The 25,924-nt window shown below is 38.5% G+C and overlaps 1 protein-coding gene across 2 annotated transcripts in view; it reads right to left on the reverse strand.

The window, feature by feature from the left end:
• Positions 1-25,924, reverse strand: part of Asb4 (ankyrin repeat and SOCS box containing 4) — a 65,145-nt gene that overhangs the window by 23,840 nt on the left and 15,381 nt on the right. For both annotated transcript variants that reach the window (XM_046422598.2, XM_046422597.2), the window contains exon 2: positions 24,791-25,090. In XM_046422598.2, coding sequence (XP_046278554.1) covers positions 24,791-25,090 — 300 coding nt within the window. The remainder of the gene's footprint in view (positions 1-24,790; positions 25,091-25,924) is intronic.

Consider the following 25,924-nt stretch of genomic DNA (forward strand, 5'->3'; position numbering starts at 1 on the left):
GTATAACTATCCAGATTTATAATATAGTACTTTATAGATTTTTTTAACCCATAAAATATTTAACACTTGATTCATCTGGGCCTTATTTTGATGTACACATCAATTTAGAAAGATTTGATTTTCTTATACTATGGAATCCTTCCATACATAAATACGGTCTATTTCTTTAAGAGGGTTTCTTTACATTCCTGTAAATTTACATGCCCTAAAAGAGTTTGTGAGTATTTTCATCCTAGGTGAGCAGGATAAATGATTGGGGATAAAGTAACTTTTCATGAGAGGATGCCCTCCATGAACTTTATAACTCATGCAAGACACTCTGGAATGCCAACCAAGGAGACAGATAAAAATTTAAATTTTCTATGCATGATAAAGAACAAGGACCTTGCAAATTTCACCTGTGGGCAACAGACACCAAGGTTTGTGTGCACTGAGAATGGGGATAGGGCCCCAGGCCCAAGGGAAAGGTAGTTGTGGGGAAATGTCCTGAAGGCAGGATTGAGGAGGGATTTTAACACGGTGCCATTAATATTAATTTTTCCTCTTCTGCCATTGTCTTCTTTTGGTATCTTCAAGAGATAACAGTGATTTCATCAGTCCTAGTGAGGAGACCTCGGGTTGGCTGGCCATCCACCATCAGTCGTCACTGTGGCTCCCTCTGCTGGCCTTTCCTGCTCCCTACAGGCCAAGCATCCACTCCCTCCAAGTTCTGTCACTTCCCAGAGAATCAGGGGAATGGGAACAGGTCTCTGTCACTGCAGAAACTCTCACCCCTCTGTCTTCCCAAACTTGGGGAATCCCTTTACCCTTTCCATATCCCTACACCATCCCCTCTCTTGTCTCCATGTCCAGATGGTCATGATTTCTTGAAGATCTCCTGTGGGGGAAAATGGGGCTGAGTTGGAGGACCAGGAGGATCAGTGCTTCCCAACCCTTCAGGACAAGCCTTTCCTTCCCTATTCTTCAGTAACCTCCATAGGTAATATCACCTACCTTCACACAAGGCTTTGAAAAATAAATACAATGTCTTTGCTAACATTGATTAGAAGCAAAATTGTGATTGTTATAAATAATATAAACTACAAAGAGGTAGTGTAAAATTTAACTTACTAATGTTTGGGGAAGACCACCCTAGATGACATAATGAAATAGTGCCTTCATTGAACCCTTATTTAGAATCTAAACCGCTACATATTTGCACTGATACAGGTGTTTTGTATTGTAACTCAAACATCTTGAGCATCACAACCATAATGAATGATATTCTCAAATGAGGAAAAAAATTCTTAGACAGTTCTGAATAAATCAAACCCAATATTACCTTGATTTTTTTTACTATAGTTACTTTCCTAGAAATGTCCATGTTTATCTAAAAATCAAAAGTATTTTATGATTACATGTAGAGTTGGGTTAACTCTATTGTATTACTATGTCTTAATATCTATTATTGCAATAGCACCAAATTAAGATTTTTATAAAGTATGAATTATCCCAACATACAGAAAATATTATAACATTTAGATATCATAACTCTATTTAATAGATATTCATTTTTGCCATATTTACTTTAGCTTTCTTTTCTTTTTTTCCCCTGAAATAGAACTTAACAGGAAAGCCTGAAACACTTCCTTTTTCTCTCCTCCCTTTCTTTTTCCACAGAGATAACTATTATTCTAAAGTTAATGTTTGTTAAACAATGTTGACTACTGCCTTTGATTTGTAGTCAGTAAACTATATTACTTCAATTTATTTCTATGTGCTTATCTAGTTCCTTTGTTTTAAATGACTGCCAAACCCAGAAAGTGGCCAAGCTAGATCCCTAGAAGGAAGAAGTTTCCTAATCTTCTTTTCTTTCTTTCTTTCTTTTTTTTTAGTTTTATTGATTTCATTTTTTAAAATACACAACAGCAGAATGCATTACAATTCTTATTACACATATACAGCACAATTTTTCATATCTCTGTATATAAAGTATGTTCACGCCAATTCATGCCTTTATACATGTACTTTGGTTTTTTTTGTATTATAATTCTTATTACACATATATTCCACAATTTTTCATACCTCTATTTATATATAAAGTATGCTGCCACCCAATTCAAGTCTTCATACATGTACTTTGGATAATGATGTCCGTCACATTCCACTGCCCTTGCTAACCCCCTGCCCCCTCCCTTTCCCTCCCACCCCTCTGCCCTATCTAGAATTCATCTATTCCTCCCATGTTCCTCCTCCCTGCCCCACTATGAGTCAGCCTCCTTATATTAGAGAAAACATTCGGCATTTGTTTTGGGGGGATTGGCTGACTTCACTTAGCATTGTCTTCTCCAACGCCACCCCTTTACCTGCCAATGCCATGCCTACTCTTCTTTCCTTTACCCCTTTCCATTGCACCAGCTCTGCAGCAGTTGGAAACCAGCCTTAGTAATGAGATGCAGTAAGAGAAAGTAGAAGTGCCAGGTGAGGAAGAGATTAGTGTCCTTCCCCCTCTGAATGCTTCCAATCTGAAGCAGAAAAGCAAAAGGAAGAGGGAGAGGTGCCTCAATTTTAAATCAAGTTTAAATTTATTCAGCTTTGGTTGTCTGACTTTTGAATTGGGACTGAGTTTTGAGACTAAAAGTGACTGTCAAACTTTTCTCTCTCTCTCTCTCTCTCTCTCTCTCTCTCTCTCTCTCTCTCTCTCTTGCCTAAGAATTACCTGAGAGCATATGAACCTGCCTGTTTTCATCCCACATGGGGGAAAAGCTAGACCCTCTGAAATAATTATTAATTTAAAGAGACACCAAAGATAAAACTAATATTGTTTTATGACTGCACCTCATATCTCATGCATCATCCAATTATAGTTTTATGTGTCCAGTTGATTTTTTAGGTAGGATTACTTCAGGTATGTTTCTAAGAAGTCAAGTACCTAACAATATTTTCCTAATGGGGTCGTACATTGAAAATGCCATTTGAAGAATATGCAATTTTTGAGTAACAGCATTTTCTCCACAAAATTCTGTATGTTTGTTCCACTCTTTTTAAATACCAAACACTGTTGAGAAATGGAAGCTCACCAAGTTTTGTTCCTTTACAAGTAGTCTTCTATTTATTCACTCGATTGCATAATTGTACTATTTTATTGTTGAAATTGGATATTTTATTAAACATGTTTAGACTTCTTTATCAATTTTGTCAAAAACCAAACCTAACCATTTAATCTCCAAATGGGTGCATATTTTTAAAATAAGAATTTTTTCTTCTATTATTATGAAATATAGGTCATATTTTTAAAGGAAACATTTCTTTCTGTATTAAAAATTAACCCCTCTTTTTTGGGGGGGCTTAAAATGTTCACTACCCATCAATTATTAAATTATAGTCATTGATAAGAAATTCCTTCTCACAATTTTTTTTAACTTTGGATCTCAAGTGCATGAATGAACATAAGACTAAATAAGCTCATGGCTTTCTTTTCAACATCCTCTAGAAAAATTGCACTTTTCCTAGAAAAGGTGGTAAGACAGGGTAAAAAATTCTTCAGTCTTATTGTTCATAGCAGCCTGCAACATGTGTAAAGGCACAGAGGAAATGTTAATGTGGGCTGACAGCAAGGACTGGAGGAGAAATTTAGTTCAATTTACTAACTTCAAGCGGAGGCTTAGAATCCTCATTAGCTCTGTTTGATCTGAGATGTTTCATCCTGGTGCTGCACACCTGTTCTCATCAACTTGAGCTACATCTGCCTCCATTCAAAGGACTCGTTCAAGTTTTGGTGCAGGTAAAAGAGATCATGTTTGCTCCATGTTCCTTTATGAAAAAATTAATAAAGTCTGCTATTTTTTTGAACCTTCACTATGAGTCTTACATACATTGTCTCATTATTAAAGATAAGCTTTCTTTTGAAACATCTGTTATTCAAAGGTTAGATCTCTTTTTTCCTATTCAGAGCTGTTTATTTTCTGAGTGTTCTGGAATTGTTTCTCAGGTCTGCTTCTTTGTCAAGGATGCAATTTTGTACAGTGTCAAGTTTGTTATTAACTGTCACCAAAGCATATTTTCAGTTGGCTGCTTTGTTCTTGTTTCAATTTTGCCCTTTCAGGCTACAATCTAAAGCAAATACATTTTCTTGTATCTTCCATAGTCTTGTCTTAAATGAAATCTTAAATGAAATACCCTTTTCCGTAAGGTCCCATTTCTCTAATACTCCCATTGTCTTTACTCTGAAGTTAAGAACTACTTTCTTCTAGATCAGCAAGAACCATTACTTCCTTGCCCTATATACCTCATCCTTTAAGGTTTATGCCACCCAGGGAAGTTATTCCTCATCCTTTTTTATCAATAATCTCACAACTCTCAGTGACTCTACCGTTTTCACAGGCAACATAGGTATCTAGCTCAGTCTTTCTCTAATCTTTGTGCAAAGCCTTTTAGACACCCCATCTAACATACTTGCATTCCCCATTCCTAAAACTTTCAGGGCGAATTGCATTACCACTCCCCAAAAATCTCACTGGATCTTCCTGCAGTAGATTCCTGTTAGAGGTTTACATATCTGCACTCTGTTAGACTTAGTATGAGTTACTGGTCCCAGTTGTGTCTCTGTCTTACCCTTCGCTACTCATTAAACTCTTCCTTGATTGCCAATATATTCTAATTTTTCCATAGACTAGGATTTAGTCAGGATAAACTAAATAGATATTGTAACAACACTCAAATCTCAGAGCCTTAGAGCAATGATTTATTTCTCACTTTCACAAAGGATGGATCAAATGTCTTCTATTTGATCTCTAAGGAATCTAAGCTGCCTTGGTTGGTCTTGTGGTTTTGCCACCTCTACCTGAGTGTCCTTAACCAGAGAGAAAAATTGACTGTAAATCCAACATGAAGCAGGGGCTGTGGTGCATGCCTGTAATCCCATCAGTTTGGGAGGTTGAGGCAGGAGGATCACGAGTTCAAAACCAGCCTCAGCAACTTAGTGAAGCCCTAAACAACTCAGCCAGACCCTGTCTTTAAGTAAAATATAAAAAAGTACTGGGGGATATGGCTCAATGGCTAAGGCCCCTGAGTTCAATTCCTAGTACCAAACCAAACTAAAAAACAAAACCAAAAACAAAAAAAACTCCCATATCTCCCATATGAACTTTTCATCCCAAAAGACTGAAAGTGACTCTTATTTTTCCTTTTCACTTGTCATTAGTTATAAGAGTCATACACCTGCTAAACCATAAAGGAACTAGAAAGTGTGATCTCCAGCGAGCCTGAGTAGATGAGAACCACAGAATAGTGACCTCTACTTTTTCTACCACCACTGAATGGAGTTTCTGCAGGTGGCAATAAAATGAACAAATAATGCTTACCTTAACTGCCTTCCTTTTATTTTAAGAGAAAAGAGGTCTCTCCTTTAATTGAAGGCCAATACCTCCGTCTTTGCAATTGATCATATTCCCAGCAACAAAATGTTGCCCCACGAATAATTTCTCTGTTCTATATAGTCAACATCTCCTTTTGCATCACTCTGCCTTCATTGTGTAAGCACAGTTACCCTTGTCCCCACCTTTCCTTCCCTTTGAGCTACCCTACAATTTCTTTTGATCTATTTTTGGGCAAATATCTTGAAAGTATGTACTCTGTTTTTTGTACCTGCTTTCTCACCACCCAGACACCCCTTAGTCCACCAGAATCTGCCGGGACGACTCTGACAAAGGCCACCAGGGGCCTCCAATGAATCATTCCCACCTGCATTCTTCAATCTTTGTCTACTGCACTTCCCTGCTATATCCAGTGGTGCTGATGATGCACTCCTTGAAATTCTATGCTCTTCAACTTCCTCTCTGACTATTCCTTAATGATTTTTACAGGATTCGTCTTCTTTTCTCACCCCTTACATTGTTGGGTTTCACCCTGAATGTCGTCATTTGCTCCTGCTCTTCTTCCTATACATAACTTCCTTGAGCAATCATAACTACTCTTTTCATGTTACCTATGAATAGAATACTCTTGAAATTATAGGAACAACTATATATCTGATAGATTTTTTAAAAAACAGAATACAATAGTAAAATGGTAACCCAATTTAAAAATGAGCAAAGTTATAGGCAAGATGGTGCATGCATATGATCCCAGATACTTGGGAGGCTGAGGCAAAAGGATGACAAGTTCAAGGCCAGCCTTAGCAACCTACCTGGACTCTTGTCTCAAAATTAAAAAATGACTGGGGTAGCACAGTAGTAAAGTGCACTTGAGACCAATCCCTAATACTAAAAAAAAAAAAAAAAAAAAAAGGACCTTTCTATAGAGAAAATATGCAAATCATGCAAAGGTGCATAATGCCATTAGCTACCATAGAAATGCAAATAAACTACTTCAAGCCCACTAGAATAGAGAATAGATGTGGTAAAATACATACATATGTATAAACAAGTATTAGCAAAGGCATGCAAATATCAGAATCCTTACACACTACTGGTAGAAATGTAAAATGTTGCAGACATTTTGGAAAACATCATGGAATTCCCCCCAAAATTCCCCCTAAACACTGTGCTATGGTACCACCCAGCAATTCCAGTTTTGCTAATATTGCTAAGCATATATTTTAGGAAAGTAAAAACATACATCTACACAAAAAAAATTATCTATAAATATTCATAGCAGCATTATTCCTAATAGCCCCAAAGTGGAAACAATTCAAATGTCCATCAACTAGTGAATGGATGAATAAAATGTGGGATAGTCATACAATGGAATATTATTCTTTAATCTAAAGCAATGAAATGCTAGTACATTGTTTTATTTCATTGTTTTAACTAGCACTGAAAACATTCTGCTAAATGAAGGTAGCTCAACATAGAGAACCACTTATTACGAGATTCTATTTTTATGAAAAATCCTGGGTAGACAGGTACATAGAAACAAAAAGTGGGCTAGCATCTGCCTAGAAGCAGGGGCCTTGGGAAGATGAAGGGTGATGGCTGAAGGGTACAGCACAGGTTTCTTGTTGGGTGATGGAATGTTCTAAAATTGATCCAGGTGGTGTTTGCATAATGAGTATTTATTGAGCCCCTGCTGTGTTCGATCCCTTGATCCAGGCCCTGGGAATAATATAGCCACTAAAGAAAACAGACAGTGTCACCAACATCATGAAGTTGACTTGTTAGTGAAGAAGATGGACAAAAAGTTTACTAATACCTCATACAACAAAGAGAGAATAAAGCTGGATAAGAAATGAAGAAGGACAAGGGAATAAGATGTTTTTCACATGAAGGCTCTCTAAGGTGTGACGTTTGGGTGGTGAGGAAGGAAACCATTTGAGGTTCCTGGGGAGAGGCCTTCCTGGCAAAGCAAGCCGCAGGAGTGTAGTTTCCAAGGTAGGAACAAATTTGACGGGTTCAGAAAACACAAATAAGACAAGCACCAAAAGAGATGAGTGACAGCGGTAGCCGCAGGGAATAACATCAGGACGTCAGTGAGGAACCCAACAGTCCAAATGCAAAGGGGACACACAGGGAGGCAAAATGAGTTACCAATGCACCTCCCCTCACTCTGGCTAGCTGTAAAAGCAGGGAAATTATGTCAGGTCCATCATCGTAGCTCAGGAAGAAAGAGTCTGACTTGGAGTCAGATGGCCAGAGTGTAGGTGGGGTGAAGGGGTCAGACTGGATCAATTTTAACAGCACCAACAGGTCTGGCTATTGTGAGGTGTGAGGAAAGGGTAAGGAAACAGAAACACCCTCTAGGCCTTTGCTGGAAGAACTGAATTGTGATTTCTTGAGATGGGACAGGTGGTGAGCACAGAGGGCCTGGTGGGAGCACAGTTTCATTCTGGACAGGGTAAGCTTGAGATGATTATGGAACGTCCAGGATAGAAAGATTACAGAGAGAAAGAGAGGCATCTGGAGGTTGGGGGAGAGGATCAGGTTGGAGAGAGAAACCTGGTTGAATACCTTATGATGTCATTTGAAGCCAGGCTTGAGTTTATATGGGAAAACTAGTGGGGGGCACACCAACACTTAAACACAAAAGAGAGGAAACCCCAGCAAACAAGGCTGGAGAAAGGCCCGTGAATGGGCTAGAAAGTCAGCGTGGCTAGTTAAACAGAACTCCTGGACACTAATCTGTTCTCAAAAACAAGTTTTTTTCTTTAACAGCTATCTGTATTTAAAAAAAAAAAAAAACTATATTGAAAACAGGAAGCAAATATCAGAGACTACTTTCCCTCTGTCTCCTGAAGCAAATCTTTTTCATATCAAAGCTTATCTGCCAACTCCTCAGAATATTGCCTCCCATCCCTTGGGAGGCAGATATTTTTTTTTTCATCGAGCCCATGTTTATTTATCATTTTGTTTATTTTAAACTTACTCAACCTTAAAGAAAAGATATCTTTCTAGATGTGCTATTGGAGAACAATCATGGTTCAGGCACTGAGCTCAGTCACCTTATATTTATTCCATTTTTTATCTTTTTAATTCCAAAAAAACACTGATTAAAATTTAGCAAAACGACCAGAGATAAGACTGAATAACTCAGGCATTGGAAAATGTACCATTATTATGTTATTTTGCACTAATCTTGTTGGGCTCATGAAGTCACACCCTATCTTAGGGTTGGGATGAGTATTGTCACTGTAGAAAATGAATGCTATTACTGTCATTCAACGGAAGAAGAGGTTAATCCTGAGGAAGTTTTTTTTTTTTTTTTTTTTTAAAGTAAAAGACTATGAACTTAGAGAAAGTGAATAAGGACTTCTTCCTCTACCCAGGGACAAAATTCTGCCTGTTTTTGTGTGAGATCAAGAGGAGGCCAGGACCAGTTCGGAAGGTGAAGATGAATGACCCTGGATCCATGGAAGCAGGACAGGAGTGAGATGGGGGATGATGTGGCAGGAAGAAGACAGATACAACGGAGGCACGAAGTCAGCAGAAAACAATTACATAAGCAGAAATTAGGTAAGCAGCAATGGGCTTAGTAGCAACGAGAGCAGCAAAAGACACATGATAAAGCCCGTCTCTGGTGTAGACAATATCCTTGACTATGAGTAAGGTCCTTTAGTCCAGAGAGAACACCTAGGTTCTTTCTACCACCAGTAGCTTCCAGAAAGAACAATGGCCTGAATAGAGTTTAAGTCTTTGCTGGGATTCCTAGCAGAGAAAGAGAACCTTGGAGAAAGACTTCACTTTAATGCAGAATGTAGCCAATTGCAGCAGTTAGACACAGGATCTCTGTGTGTGATATTGTCTGTGTCCCAGGCTGGTGAAACCAGAGGAGTACTACATAGTCTAGGACCCTTAGAGGAGAATAGAAGAAGGAAACTATTTCCCCAGCTTTCTTTGTATCCCTGCTTTGTATCTCTGCCTGTTATCTCCTGGGGTCTTGTAGAGGCCATGTCCACTTCAAATTTTAGATGGAATTAAGCAGAGGTCTTCACAATTTTTGCCTTTTTCTTATAGAAAGGCAATTTTTACAATAATTTCCCTCTGAGTTGTCAGGGTAATGTTCCCTCTCAGCTGGGACAGAATATTTCCCATAAACTTCAAGTTGGACTTCTTTTTTACCATCTTCAAAATTGAGACATCTGGATGAAAGGTAGAGACCCAGAATCTTCTCTTAATTCCTGACATGATGCATGCTGTGAGGTGAACTGTCAATGAACACAGACTAAAAAGAAGTGAAGGTAGGGGAGTTCGTGCTCTCGATGCCAGACACTTCTGAACATGCAAGTCAACCTCCTTCTCCAACTCTTGGGGAGCCATCTATCTATGTTGTTTAAGAAAATACTGTGTATGACATCTCCTCAAAAACGTACATACCGTTGGTGATAAAAATTAGTAGATAACTTATTAATCTTTGGCTTATTGTTTGTTTAGTTTATATAGCTTTAAAAGCTATATAGCAAAGGGTGTTGTGGTTAGATTTTCATATTTTTGCTTTTGCTATACTGGGGATTGAACCCAGAAGTGCTCTATCTACATCCCAGCCCTTTATTTTTTGAGATAGGGTCTTGCTAAGTTGCTGAAGTTGGCCTGGAACTTGTAATTCTCCTGCCTCGCCTCTGGAGTTGCTGGGATTACAGGCACGCAGCACTGCACCTGGCTAGTTTTTATGTATTTTTAAACATTATATATATATGACAGTATTATATATGACATTATATATATATTATATATACATTATATATATTATATATATACATTATATATATTATATAATAATATAATATAATAATAATAATATAATATAATAATAATATATAATATAATAATAATATATATATTATATATATACATTATATATATGACAGTATATATATATAATGTTATATATATATATAAAACATTATATATATATAAAACATTATATATATATGACATATATATATATATGACAGTAGAGTATATTTTGACATATTATACATACATTGAGTAAAACTTATTTTAATTAGGATCCCATTCATGTGGTTGTACATATCTGCACATATGCAGAGTTGTACATAGGTGGAATTTCACTGGTGGTATATTTATATATGAACATAGAAAAGTAACATCTGATTCATTCTACCATCTTTCCTCTTTATGCATTGTTAATAGATAATTTAACACTAAGGAGAGAGAAGTGGACTAGCCCAGAAGAACCCTGTTGCCCTGTTGTGGCAAAGTTAGAATATTGGTGAAAAAGTAATTCAACAAATCAACCAAAAGCCCTGACTGAAAAGGGAAAGAAATGATGCTAAGGGATGGGAAACCTGGATAAGAAGAGGTGAGAGGAACTGGAGTCATCGTGTCATTGAAGAACAGGTGAGGGGTGACTGAGAGAAAAGGGCAACAAGAGAAAATAATGGGACAACATAAAGGGCCCGGGTGTGATCATGGGAGTGGAGAACTGGAGCACCATGAGGTGGTTCCATGGAGTGGTGGTGGTCAAGGAGCTGGGAGACTGGGTTGGAGATCTATGTCAGAAACGAAATCAGTCCTGAAGATGGCAGAACTGGGGAAATGGACTAAAACTGAAAGACAGATGACCAAGTCCTCAGGAAATTACCAGCTCTGTAGTAGATGCTGATGCTTAGACTACGTAGATGGCCACTGTATTGGCCTCCTCTTACTGCTGTGACCGACTACCACAAACTGAATGGCCTAAAACAGCACAAGTTCATTTATCTTATAGATCTGTAGGTCAGAAATCTGACACAGGTGTCAGTGGACGTGATGGTTAATTTCATGTGTCATCTTGGCTGGGCCATGGTGGCCCAGATATATTTGATCAAACATTTTTCTGAAGGTGTCTGTTGGATGAGATTCACATTTGAATCGGTGGACTTTGAGTGAAAAGAGATTACTTTTATAATTCAGGGGGTCCTCACCCAATCCATTGGAGGCCTTGATAGAGCAAAAGCCCATCTAACACAAGCCAGAAGGAATTCTGCTAGCGGACTGGAGCTTCTCCCTGGATCTCCTGCCCGCCTGCCTGCCTGCCCTCAGCTATACATCGGAAGACCGATGTACACAGAGCTCTGTGCAGTTCTTGGAGCACAAATATGAGCTTCCCTTCTAATCCCCAATCTCATTCCTCTAAGCCAACATTTCCCAAAGTCTGCTCTGTAGCATACTGGTAATAGGAGATGCATGCAAATTACAAGGTCTGTGGCTAAATTAATGTGTAGATTCTGTATAACCTTTGTCTATTTACAACTCACATTACCATATAAAAGATTCTGAGGAAGCCCTATGGTGAGGAAATCTAACTTAACATGAATTTCCCAAAACTTATTTTAACCAAAGGAATCTTTCCTTTTTTGAGGGGGCAGAGGGGAGTCATACATGATCCCTGAGCCCTTGCTGGAGTTTCCTAGAATGAAATTGAGTTATTAACAATGTCCTTAATTGGTAGATGAGGGCTGAGATTTCAGGGAGTTATATCTTGCCATCCTTTACATAAGAGCTAAAGGAGTGCGGGTTCACTGACTGACATGTTAAACACACCAGGGAGACAAAGATTCCCTAGGTAGGGCAAAAGAAAAGTCTCAGGACAGTTCCAAGACTAATTAGATACCTCTAGCCCAGTACTCTCCCTAGCAAAGGGGAGGCAGCACCACCTGGTGGACAAAACAGGTACTCAGCATTGTGATCAATCTACAGTCAAAATCTGGTTTTACCATTACAGCCATTTGTCTAAAGCTGGGAGTTTAAATCCGCACATGAGGATAATAGAACGACTCTCACGTGATAGTTGTGATGACTGATGATAACGTGGATAAATTTCCAGGTGTGCAATAGAAAAGGCATCTGGTAGTTGCTGCTATTATTAAGTCCAAGCCCACCTTGCTTCAGGGTCTCACCCAGGTTAATTCAGCGTTGCTTGCAGGAAGTGAATTTGTTTCCTGTCTGTACCATCTAGTTCTTTGGTTGGTGTGGCCATCTTCTCTGAAGAATGTTTCTGAGAGTTTCAAGATGTCCAAGGCCACAAGTAAACAACCACAAAGAACACTGAGCTCCAGGGATTTGCTTTAGGTGGGCCTCCTTATAGGGGACTCCCCCTAGCAGCATCCACCCCTTGGTGGCTCTTCACAGGGGTTGGCTAATACCTCTTCTGATTGCTAGGGAGATGTTTTGTCTCAGAAAAGACAGGGTCCACTCGTTCTGTTCCCATTGGCTTTCTAATTAGTAGAGACCTTTAGGAAACTGGCTTATGTTTAACCTCCAATTCTGCTGGCATATGCTTGATTTTCTTAACCGCCAATTCTGATGTTTTTTTCCATTTTCCTTATTTGTGTGTTTTCTTTGTTAGCTTAATGGAAAACTGAGATTGGAGCCTTGGGCTTTTGTTTGATTTGACCATTACCTCCAAGTCTGAGCCCTTGAATCCCCTTCTTAAGTTGTTTTGATTATCATACATAAGTTATTACTTACAGAGGTTACAAAGAAAACACTGCATTTCTGTTTCTAAATCTGATATCTTATGCTAAATGTGTTTAAAATGTTTGGAGGATAATAAGATCCAGGCTACTCTAAGGAAGATAAAATTAAAGAAGTGCTGATAGGAAAAAACAAAAAATGAAGTAGTACAGACCCAAGGAAATGTCATCCTTTAATTTCTGATTTCTGATGCTTCTAGCTATAGAGGAAAGATAGCACACCCAGGATGAAAACTCAGAACACAAGTCACATGTGGCTTTTGATAGGGGAACTTAAAGTCAAGAGAGCCAGCCTGAGAAGAAAACCTATAATGCCGACGGGGGTGAAAGAAAGCTGTTCTTGCTTCTTTCCCTCTGAAAATGCTCTTGGGACTAGTCTGGGCAGCATTATGTGACTCTGATGAGAAAATAGACAGAGATAACTGTATGGCTGAGACCCGACAATTGGTAGTTAGATTAAAAAAACAAAATGCTAACAGCTAAGTTTAATGACAGGGATATTTAACTTGCATCTAGTTATTTCTATTATTTCACACCTCGATATATCACATTGTTGGAGGCAGAAACTGGAAATTGATCAAGGTGGTGTTTTTTAATTAAAGAGTTTAATTTTAAGGAAAATGAATTAATGGATTTTTACTATATCTTCTTTCATCACTTATCTCAACATTCATTGCAGCAAATCCAAAAAACCCAAACAAAGGCATGACACCCTATCCAGAGGGAAAGAATCAGCTCCTGTGTTGAGGGTCTGCAGCCCAACTCCAAACCTTCTTCATGCTAGGAAGTGACAGAGTGGGGATAAATGATTGCTTTGAGGGAACAAATTTTGGAAGAAGCATTGTCTGTTTTTCATGTCTTAATTAAACACCCTGTTACTATACCCAGCTGCCTTCTTGTATTTTTTTCCTTAAAACATCTCATGGCAGTGACTATTTTTCAAGCTAATGGACCTTCAATCCAATATTTAAGCTTCTCTTTTATACTGTGTCACCTTAGCACAAACTTTTCTTCTCATTTTTTAATTAGTCAAATGTCTCCGATGGGTAAACAGTACACAATTCCCAGGCAGGCAGGGAGGATCATCATGAACATTAACCAAATAGAATTGAGTCTTCTGGAATACGAGGAGCTGTGTGCACCGAGGCCTTATTTAACTTCTCTGAGTCTCTGATTCCTCATCTATAAAATGAGCAGAATAATGTGCGCCTCACGTGGTCATTGCAAGGATTAAATGAGACATTTTATTTTAAGGTACCTGACATATCCACATCGTAGATGCTTAATATTTGTTATTTTCCTTTCCATTTTCCCCTTCATATGCATATATACTGGCAACATCAATTTCCTTTATATGGAGAGCCGATGCTGTTAACTTTATTAAGCTAGATTTTCCATTAAGCATTTATCCTTATTCATTAGCTCTGAGGACTGGCGCACAAAGATATTAAATTATTTACTCAAGTTTAATGAATGAAATTGAAAACCTTTTTCCCCTGCTTAACATGAATGTGCCCTTTTCAGTATGCAGAGCTTTGTTGCATTTATTCAGAAGCTATTGCTAAGTGCTTAGTTTGGAACACAGGATTAATGAGCCTGGAGCCATGGCGTTGGTTACCATGGCAACCAAACTAGCTTTGCTCTGTTCCAAGCTCAAACAACGGATGCAGGATGCTTAACTCTGTCCTGCAGTATATAGCTGGGTGTTCTTTTTTCATATATCTGACTCCCCATTGCTGCTTCCAATTACGCTCTAATTCCCTTGGAAAAATAAATAAAAAGAACATCCCTGCTTCTTTAGGGCTCTGCTTTTGCAACGATACCACGTAACATCTTTCCCTTATGCATTTATCTCTCCATCAGCTTCTGAAGACTTAGAGACCTAACTCACATTATGCTTCTGTACACAAATCTCTGCCATTCTTCTGGGTGTTTTTTATAATGATAAGAATGACCCAATGAACACCCTGGTCCCCCTGTTTCTGGGTCTCATTCTCTTGAGTGACTTTCTCCTCCATGTGATTGGGTGACTCCCACCCATACTCATACCTGGACTGAGTCATTATGGGAAACTGATCAGTCTCCGAAAGTCACTAACTGACAAATCTAATTCTCTGACCATAACCTTCTATCTTTGTATTTTGCTTGCTTAATGTCCAACATAGCCATTCCAGGAATTCATTCACACAATCTCTCTATGTTCTTTTTATCCATTAGATGTCCTTACTTTCATCCCTCTCTGTCCAGTTAGCTTCATATCCCATCCTTTCAATAACTCTACTGCCAAAACCTTAACTCTCTCCATCTCTTCATAACACGCACCTGTGCGATGGGTAGCTTTCATCCTCGGGAACCCAATTACCTATGGTCTCATTGCTTGCACCACACAGCTGGGTGCCATATAGCAAGAACCATACTCCAGGCTTGGCCAAATGTGAAAACAGCTGGGCCCTCCAGACTGCTCAGCAATCCAATGCTTCTCTTCCTAACTTATTCCCTTACCCCATGATAATTATTCCCAACCTCTTTTTTCAAGTCTTTAATCCATTTCCTTCTCTTTTTCACTCTCTGATCTTTCTTCTTGCTTTTCATGGACAAATACCCTTCAAATGGAAACTTCCTCAAAGCCCTAAGCCGTTCTTCCTCTCTGGCAATAGTAAAACCAGGTTCTCCTCTCTAAATCCCATCTTTCCTTCTATTGCTCTGGATCTCATTTCCCAAACTTCTCAGAATCCTCACATCAAAAATTATGCCTCCTCTCTATCTTCAATCTGTCTCCCCCTAGTGGAATTTTCCACCCATTTTTTTAAATGTTCAAGTTAGTGTGTCATCTAAAAGATGAACACAATAGACCCAAAAAGCAGGCATGATTTTCTCTAGTAATTTCTTTGCCTCTATCCCACTCTTCTCCTTAGAACTAGAACTTGTTCTCAAAGAGCATTCAATAATCAACATTCCATTCAATAATCAACACTCAAAATGCACTGTGCACATCGTTATGTTAAACAAAACAGTCTCCACTCTCCTGAACCCTCCAGGCAGACACGTATCGAAGAACAAAACAAATAAAATATAAGTGCCACAAAGGAAAACTGGAGTGTGTTACCAGAATACAGAACATAACACAGATCCAAGTGAGCATAAGGGAGTTAATAAAGATCTTCAGAATGGAAATCTGAACTCAGACTTTGCATGGGAGTAAATTTGAGGTCAGCAGAAAGGAGAGGGCAGAGCAGGTATTCTATATTTGCATTCCCAGATTTTTCTCCTAATTCAACAACTGGAATACTGACAATTAGGCCTGGAGCCTCCAGGAAGAAGCCAGTTAGATTTTTCTTTGGAGAATATGACCAGTCTTAAAAAAAAAAATCTAAAAAATACTACGTCAATGATTCCCTGGATGAAAGGTTTAGCCAGATCCCTACCGTGAGGCTAATAGTCAACAAACTTCACTTTGATTTTAGTCACTCAATCTGAAACACAGGTAGATAGCCAAGGATTAGAAGACAATTAAGGAAAGCCACTAATGCAGTATATAGAGACAATAAAAACAGAGAAATGTAACCTGGAGTAAATCTCTCACAAAATACAGCACAAACAGGAAAAACAATACAAACAGACAAAAATGGCCTGGGGTAGGGTGTGGGGGGTATAATATTTAAATAATCACAATTCAAAAAAAGAGAGCATACAGTGAACAGAAGAAGATAATTCAGGCAAGAAATAATTCAAGAACATTTTTTCAGAACTGATAGGCAAGTATTTGGGGATTAAAAGGAATAATAGATACAAATAAACCCACCAAGACAGATCATGTGGAATTTCTGAATCAAAGATGAAAAGAAAATTCGACACTCCCCAGAGAGGAAGATAATAGGTTACAGGAAATAAAATGGCTTCAGATTTTCCAGTTTCAATACTGAAAACTAGAAGCAGTGAAGTAATGCCTTTATCATGCTAAAGGAAAATAACCTAGAATTCTATGCCAATCAGGGTGGAATAAGCACATTTGGGAGCATGTATAGTCTCATGCATCCTTTTTCAGAAATCTACTAGAGAATATATTTAACCAATAAAGGCAACAAACCAAGACTTAGGGAGACTTGGAATTCAGGAAACAGGAAAACCAAACATGAAATTCAGAAAAAGGGATCTCCAGGATGATAGGGAAGGAGGACCCCAGTACAATGGTGATACACCAGACACACATCAAGTTGGGCTTGATTGAGGCAAGTGTGAAGGTTCCAGAAACAATTTTTTTCCAGAAAATGAAATTGATAAAATACTCACTGAGTTTACATATTTCAGAAATGATTAAAACTTTCAGTAAGTTTGGGGGTTCAAATAACAATGAGTATACAGGTAACTAAATAAAAATCCATAATAAATAACACAAAACCATCCACAGCAGGGGAAACTGTACCAAAAAAATTACCCTAATTTGCTACATTATGTTATGATGGAACTATATTGTGAGGGTAGGGGACTGAAAGGTAGCTGTACAGTTGGGGGCCACCAATGGAGGCTACTGAGCCAGGTCCTCATTTTTCCACTATGACAAATCTGTCAATTGCCACAAAACTGCTTATATTACTAGTTATTCTTTTCAATTTTTATGCATAAATAAATGGTGTTTATTTAGCAATATGGAGCTAAACATCCAGCAAATCAAATTAAAGAAGGAAAAGGTTTGCATCTGAGGTTTATTTTTCATAATAAACCTTGAATATGGGATCTTGTTAATTTCATCAAACAATTTTAGACCTCTTTCACCTCCTTGATTGAATACATTTTCTAGATCCCTTAGATTTCATGTCATATGACAAATATATCATCACATACATACCAATTTCTAGTTACTTGGTTCTGTTATATAGAAATGCAATTGATTTTTGTATAGTGATCTGAAATACAGTACCTCTGCTGAACTCAGTTACTCATTCTAACTAACCACTTGGTGGTAGGTTTTCTCAAGTTTTCTATGAGATAAATAGATTCTATGAAATAATGGCAGTTTGCTTCCTTCTTTCTGGCCTTCATACATTATTTATTTTTCTTTTGTCTTTGTGCAGTCTAGGATCTCCAGGATAGGACTGAAGAAACGTGGTGAGAACAGCAACCTTGTTCCAGTCCTGATTCTTAAGGGGATCGCTTCTAAAATTCCACTACCAAATAGACCATCAGCTTTACATTGCACAGCTTAAAGCTGTGTTTTGCAAAGTGTGGGATGATTTTCACATGGGACACAGGGCTGGAGGAACTGCTGTCTGACTGAACGTGAGATAAGACCTGCAAACTAATTTCAAGTTCTCTTTAAGAACAGAATGATTGGAGAGACCAGTGATCAGAAGAGAGGCTTTTTAGAGTCGTTCTCCACCACTTGAGAGAAGAGGGTTTTTGAGCAGGTGAAGGTCAAGAATTTCTTTGCCCATTACTTCCTGTTACTGTTCCTTTTCGTGTATGGCAAAGGATTTGCATTTTTTATTTTTTTATAGTGATATCAAGTTTCCTCTAAAATTAATTTTAAGAAGTAATGTCAACTTAAAGAAAAATTAAATTCATGTTGTTTAAGTGATACTAACAATAGAGCCAATATAGCAGAAATCTTTGTATGGTTTGTAAATGACTAAGATGGTCAGATCTATGCTGTTCTGATGTGTGACATAAGCAATGGGAAGCTGGAAGACACTGGGGTGGTATGAGTGGTGTCTGTCCAGCAAGTATATCTATTTCTTGGTTAAAATGAAAGCCAGTGCCATCTTGACCTATTATGTTCCACTTTGTGGAACAAAGAATTCCTAGCATGTGGGTGACTTGTGTCACTGTCACATGAAGTAGCAGAGGACAGTCTTTTAAAAGGCACAGTCTTCTTTACATTGCCCTCATGCTACATTCTGCTAGAAAACATTTGAATTTTTATGGCTTTCCTGCAGTAACAAATTTTCCTCCCACTGTCAGGATTTGCTTCATGCAGAGCAAAGCAAGCAGCTTTCATTTTCCTCTTACGAAAGGGAATAGGTAGAAATAATATGCTGCTTTGCAGCCAGCCAAACCTGACCTGACTCTTTATTCGTAGGGAAATGGTGGATGTAGGGAGAGGATGTTTTCACGGAGGTAAATAAGCCCTCTCAACTGATGAACACTATTATCCTAATACCAAAGGAAACAAAGGCCAGAGATGGGAGGCATTAAGTAGAAAGGCAAACAGAAAAATAGCAGACAAAAATCCAGCACGAGGACAAAGCGAGCCGTGCAACACTGAAAAACAGGGGAAAATCCTTTAAGAGAAAATTGCATGCAATTTTTTGGACTCAATTAGCCTTTTCCACAAAGAGCCCATTAAATAGCAAATGAAATTACATCGGTTTTCAGTTGCCATGGCATTGGTTCTCCCCCTAATGGACTTCCCTGGTCCCGAGTTTAATGTTAGCCTGACTTATTTTTCTTGTCTGTGTGCCGTCTCAATTCGCTCTGTCCAGCCACCAAGTGATGTATGTGACTTCTCCCCACAAATGCTTACCGCATGAGCCAGAGACTGAGAATTCAGCCTTCCGCTGTGTCCCCAGAGACAGGGAGGAAAGAAACTGACCAAGAGCAGCATTTCCTTAACTGTGAACATAACAGTTTCCATTAATTAGATGACAGTGGGTCCCATCCACACACTCAGGGCTCCGGGAGCTACTCCCAGGTCAGTAGGACACTTACATTGTCGAAAAGGCTGAGGACATAAAAATACCAAGACAGCAGCAAAGCAAGGGGCTCAGGCTTCCAGAGTCTCCGGACCAGAAGACCTACCTTTTCTATTCATCCACCCACAAAGTGGGAGAGACTTTCCCAATGGCCTAATGCACAATTTTATTTTCTCATTAACTCCTATTTACCATGCTTTTATTTTTATTTTATTTATTTGTTTTATTTATTCAATGGGGGGAGGTACCAGGGATTAAACTCAGGGGCACTCCACCACTGAGCCACATCTCCAGCCCTCTTTTGTATTTTATTTAGAGACAGGGTCTCACTGACTTAATTAGGGCTTCCCTTTTGCTGAGGCTGGCTTTGAACTCAATCCTCCTGCCTCAGCCTCCCAAGCCATTGGGATTGCAGGTATGTGCCAACACCCTCGGTTATTTTTAATTATTTTTTTAATGTTGGGGATTGGACCCAAGGGCACTTAATCACTAAACCACATCCCCAGTCCTTTTTGTTTATGCAGTTTTTAATTTTGAAAAAGGGACTTGCTAAGTTGCTGAGGCTGGCTTTGAATTTACAATCCTCCTGCCTCAGCTTCCCCAGCGGCTAGGATCACAAGCATGCACCACCACACCAGCTTAAATTGTGGTGTATTTTAAACGATTTCCTTAACCAATAAATACTTCTAACACAAAAATATAAAATATACCATAAGTGCATTATTCTGAAGCTTCTTGTCTTCCACGTGTTACTTTCCATGGTATTTTACTGATTACCAGTGAAAGTGACCATTATGTTACATCCATATCATTAGTTCTTATTTATGTGACTTTTTTTTTTTTTTGCTTTTTTCATCTTCTTTTCTAATTTTTTCTTTCTTTCTTTTTTCGTCTTTGTTGGCTTGTTTTAAGATTATTTTTATGTGTTAAGGATATCAGCCCTTTTTCATATAGTCTTAGTTTTATGACTGCCTTTTAAGATGTTTGACACACAGAAGTTGAACACTTTTGTTTTCTAATTTTTCTTTTTTTTCCTTCTTGGATTCAGCCTTTGATGCCAGGGCCCTAAAGAGCAAGTCCATCTTTCATGGACTTACCTTTTCTCTCTGATTGCTATGAGCCTAATTCTTTAGAGTCAGCCTCGAGGGAGTAGAGTTGAGTTCCCCACACAGCTCTATTTCTGATCTCTAGGGAGTCTCCTCCCAGGTTGTCAGGGATAGAAGAGATGGGAAAGGGGAAGTCTCCGAGGAGTACCAGGACTGGCCACTGTTTCCTTTGTACTGGAGGAAATCACATGAAAAGTCAGCAGCATGTAAAGTTAGGAAAGCTTCAGTACTGCACAATGAGTAGGTTTGGAGCTTTGATGGACACTTTGATGGGCGACTGTAGTGAATAACATGAGGTTATGCACTTAAATGTCGCTGAAGGTACCTTTTGAATGTTCTCTCCACAAAAGTTTTTTTTTTTTAAGTGAATCATTGAGCAAGTATATAATTTCTAAAAATACATATTCTTCTAAAAATCTAAAAAATAAAAATTTAAACTAATGAAAATATGAATAAAAATTGAAACTAAATCTAAAAAGAAATGAATAAATTGAAAAGTGGAATGGGTCTTGTCTGTGTCTCTGTGCCAGACCCCTCCTCCTAGAGTAGGCAAGAAGGAGAGGCTGGGCTTTTTTTTTTTTTTTTTAGTTGTCAATGGACTTTATTTATTTATATGTGGTGCTGACACTCAAACCCAGTGCCTCACACATGCTAGTGTGCTCCACCACTGAGCCACAACCCCAGCCCTGAACTGTTTTCTTTCTTTGAGTCCTTCCCCTTGATATACATGCATTCCCTTTTATCTCCAACTGTAGGTACTATTCTGTATTATCCCACAGTTCTCCAACAACCACTGTATTTATGCTCACTTTTGCAGACAAAATTTTTTTAGCAATTGTATACATATACCATCTCTTATCAAACCCCCTTTCACACTGTTCTCATCTGGCTTCTATACCAATTCACCAAAATTGTTTTTATCAGTGACAAGTCCCGTCCAGTTTAGGGAACATCTCATTACACTTTGATGGCCATACTCCCTGCTTCCAGAACCTACCTCTTTTGTAGTCTCTGTTGTCAAAAAGACAGTTTTAGGTTTCTCCAACTTCTCTTATGAGTCATACTCTGATGGCTCCTCCCTATCCTTCTCAAGACTGAAAGTTAAAATTCACAGGGCTTTGCCCTAGTTTCTCTTTTCTCTATATATACTGCTTATCCAGGTGGTTTTATTGATTTTCTTGGCTTCAAATGTAATCTATAGGCCAACAATTCTGAAAGTTGTAGCTTTAGTCCAGAGTTTTCTTTTGAAATCCATACTTTTATATCAAAAGTATTCTTGGCTCAATCACTTTGAAGTCTCAAAGAGATCTGAAACTTCTCATGTATAAAGCCAATCTAGGAGAACTTTACCTGACTTAATATAAAGCTGCAGCAATCAAATCAGTGGAGCACTATAAAAAATAGACACATAGATCAATGGAATAGGCTAAAGTCCACAAATAAACCTATACATTTATGACCAATTGATTTTTGATAAAGATATCAAGGCAGTTCAGTAATGATAGAATACTGTTTTTAAAAAGTGGTGCTGAAACAATTGGACATTCATGTTAAAAAAAAAAAAGGATGAACTTCAATTCATATTTCATACTATCTATAAAAATTAACTCAAAATAAATTCTTGCCCTAGGATAAAAAGCTAAAATTATAAAACTTCTAGAAGAGAACATAAGAGAAAATGTTATCTGATATAGGTAGAGGACACAAAAGGCATAAATCATAAGAGGAAAAAAAATGAATTAATTTTATCAAAATTAAATACTTCAGGCTGGGGTTGTGGCTCAATGGTAGAGCGCTCGCTTAGCATATGCAAGGCCCTGGGTTTGATCCTCAATACCACATAAAAATAAATAAATAAAATAAAGGTATGAAAAAATTAAATACTTCTACTCTTTGAAAGACACTTCTAAGAAAATGAAAAGTAAAGCCAAAAATAAATAAATTAAAATATGGGCAAACTATATACCTGAAAAAAGAATAGTAACCAGAGTATGTAAAGACTCTCTCAAACCTACTTAAAAACGACAACCAAAAAAAGGAGCAAAAGATGTGAATAGGTAATTCACCAAAGTGAATGTATAGTGAGCAAATAAATACATGAAAACATACTTAACATTCTTAGTCATTAGGGAATTCAAATTAAAACCACAGTGAGATACCAATCCATACTTATAAGGATATTAATTTTTTTTTAATATCTAACATCAAACTTTGACAAAGATAGGAAAATATGGAATTTTATCACGTTGCTGGTGGAGATACGAAATGGTATAATCACTTACGAAAACAGTGTGCCCATCTTGTATGAATTTACTATATGACTCCTTGGTATTTATTCAAAAGAAAACACGTCCAGGTAAGAATCTGTACACAAATGTCTATATCAGCATTTTTTCAAAACTGATGAAGTAGGAATATTCCAAATGTGCCTCTACTGGGGAGTGAATAAACTGCATTACGTGCTAACCCTGGAATATTCCTCAGAGAGTGAAAGGTCTGACTTACTGGTCCAATCCACCACGTAGATGAATCTCAAACCCATTATGATAAGTGGGAGGAACCATACCAAAGGCCTACACATTGTATGATTTTACTTCTAGGACATTCTAAAAAGGCAAGAATATAGGGACAGAAGACAGATCAGTGGTTGTTGTGTGCCGCAGTCTGGCTGGGCACAATCAGGAGCCACTTGTCAAAAGAAACTAACTTTATTTTTAGAACCACACACTACAAACAAAATAGTCTCTCAGGAAAAACCCTCAGAGCCTCAACTGCCACCACCGGCTTTCCCCAAGCCTCTCTCTCCCACACAAGCTTCTCTCCACCTCCCACAATCCTCCTGCTCTTGAGGCCGATTGGCTGGGTCACGTGGGCGGAGCCAAAAAAGTCCCCCAATGAGCAGCTCCGTGGTCTGAAAGGGCAGGGAAACAATCCAATGAGCATCACCGCAGAGGAGCCAATCAGCTAGATGTTGCTGGGGCCGAGGAGCCAATCAGCTAGATGTTGCTGGGGCCGAGGAGCCAATCAGCTAGATGTTGCTGGGGCCGCTGTGAGCCAATCATCAGCCAGCAGCTGGAAGTTTGCTGGCAGCTGGAAGTTTGCTGGGGCCCCTTTGGCTGTGGCTCTCAACCCAGGGCTGGGATGTAGCTCAGTGGCAAAGCCCTGGGTTCGACCCCCAGTTCCAAAAAAGACAAAAAAGTCCCCCAATGAGCAGCTCCGTGGTCTGAAAGGGCAGGGAAACAATCCAATGAGCATCACCGCAGAGGAGCCAATCAGCTAGATGTTGCTGGGGCCGAGGAGCCAATCAGCTAGATGTTTCTGGGGCCGCTGTGAGCCAATCATCAGCCAGCAGTTGTGGAAGGAATAAATACGAAGGGCAGAGCTGGGGTTGTGGCTCAGCAGTGGACCACTGGCCTAGAACTTACAGGGCGCTGGGTTCAATCCTCAGCACCACATAAAAATAAAGTAAAGGTATTGTGTTCAACTAAAACAAAATATTTTTTAAACAATAAAATGGAATCAAGGACCTTTTTAAGGTGTGGTGATGGTCTCACAAAAATGGTGCTTCTCAAAATCAGGTGAATTTTACGGTGTGCTGATTACACCTCTATTAACGAGACTTTAAAAAATCTACCTTAAAAATCATCCTGCCATACATGTTTCTTTCTCAAGTTTCTCTATCTCAAAAAAATAACATTACTATCTACCCGTTTTCTGAAACCAGAGACCTGGAGATGATACTTGGAACTTCCTTTTCCTTCACCCCCCCAACACCCACATCTAATCCATCTCCGAATTCCATCAATTCCTCTCCCAAAATATATTACATGCATAGTAGGAGCAGAATAAATATTTGTTAAGGAAAGGAATAAATTGATGCACTTCCTACACTTAATAAATAGTAAGATGGCAAAGTGATTACTGCAGGACCTTGGCTACATAAGAACTACATAAATGCATGTGTATGTTTACCCTACAGCTCTTAAGCTAAGCTTAAGGCAGGAAGATGCCTACTACACTGCTGCCCAAAGTAAAGGGGGATCATCAAGTCTCAAGCCCCCCAGTGTGTTAGCAGACAGTTATGCCAGCCTCCCAGAAAGGCTTACCTCTCCACACCAACTGCTTGGCACAGAGAATGGAGCTCGGAGTTGTACAGAAGTGCAAAGCCGTGTGTCCGCTTAGGGAGTAGCTATTGAGCTTTGCTCCCCTGTCGCAGAGGATCTTCACGCAGTCTAGGTTGGCCATTTCACAAGCCACGTGAAGAGGAGTTTTTCCATTGGGTCTACAGTTGATGGTGGCATTGTGGTCCAATAGCACCAAGAGACATTCCACATGACCAAACAGCACAGACAGGTGCAGGCCTGTTGCCCAGGATGACTTCAACTTATAACTAGGCAACCAATAACCTGAAAGAGAAAAGGAAGGACAGTTTTAACTTTTTGACCTAGAGTTTCTCATATTTATAAAATCAAGGCAAAAAATTACTCAGTGATTTTGGATCAGTAGATAGAGAGTCTACCAGTGTTTCATTCAGTAACATATTTACATGTACTTCAGTGGGTCAGCCTTTCTCCAGTTCTAGTAAGAACTGTCTCTACTGTTTCTACTATCTTGTTCCTTTATTTACTGTACCTCCCTAAATTTCAAAAGTATTTCAATTTAAGACCATTGTTTATGCGACTGTATTTTATTTTACACAGTGATATACATAGACTCTTCAGGGGTTTTTTTTAATTGTTGATGAACCTTTATTTTATTTATTTATTTTAATGTGGTGCTGAGAATTGAACCCAGTGCCTCATACATGCTAGGCAAGAGCTCTACTACTGAGCCACAACTCCAGCCCACTCTTCAGTAATTTTAATTCCCAATAATGATTTATCTTGAACAATTTCAAAGCTATAAATTTATAATCTTATAATTTTACTCCATCCCAATTCTTTTTTCCTACACTTCTTATTGTCCAAAGTGTGATTGTGTTCAATATTTCTTAAAAATCTGTCACATCAAGGGTTGAGGATAGAGTCCTTGATCAGCATGTACAAGTTCTGGGTTCCATCATTAATGCTGAAAAAAATTTTAAAAATTAGAAAGTCACATGGAGATTTTACATGCCTACCTTTGGCTTATACAATATCTCTTTCCAAAGAATTTAAAGTAAATCACAAATGTTTACACAATACATGATTTTTAAAAGTTATAGAGAAAATAGATGAAAAGAAAAACAAGAAGAGTTCAAG

The sequence above is a fragment of the Marmota monax genome, unplaced genomic scaffold (genome assembly GCF_021218885.2).
Source record: "Marmota monax isolate L192 unplaced genomic scaffold, Marmota_monax_Labrador192_F-V1.1 WCK01_AAM20220418_F8-fsc00144, whole genome shotgun sequence".
In the NCBI taxonomy this organism is placed as follows: Eukaryota; Metazoa; Chordata; class Mammalia; order Rodentia; family Sciuridae; genus Marmota; species Marmota monax.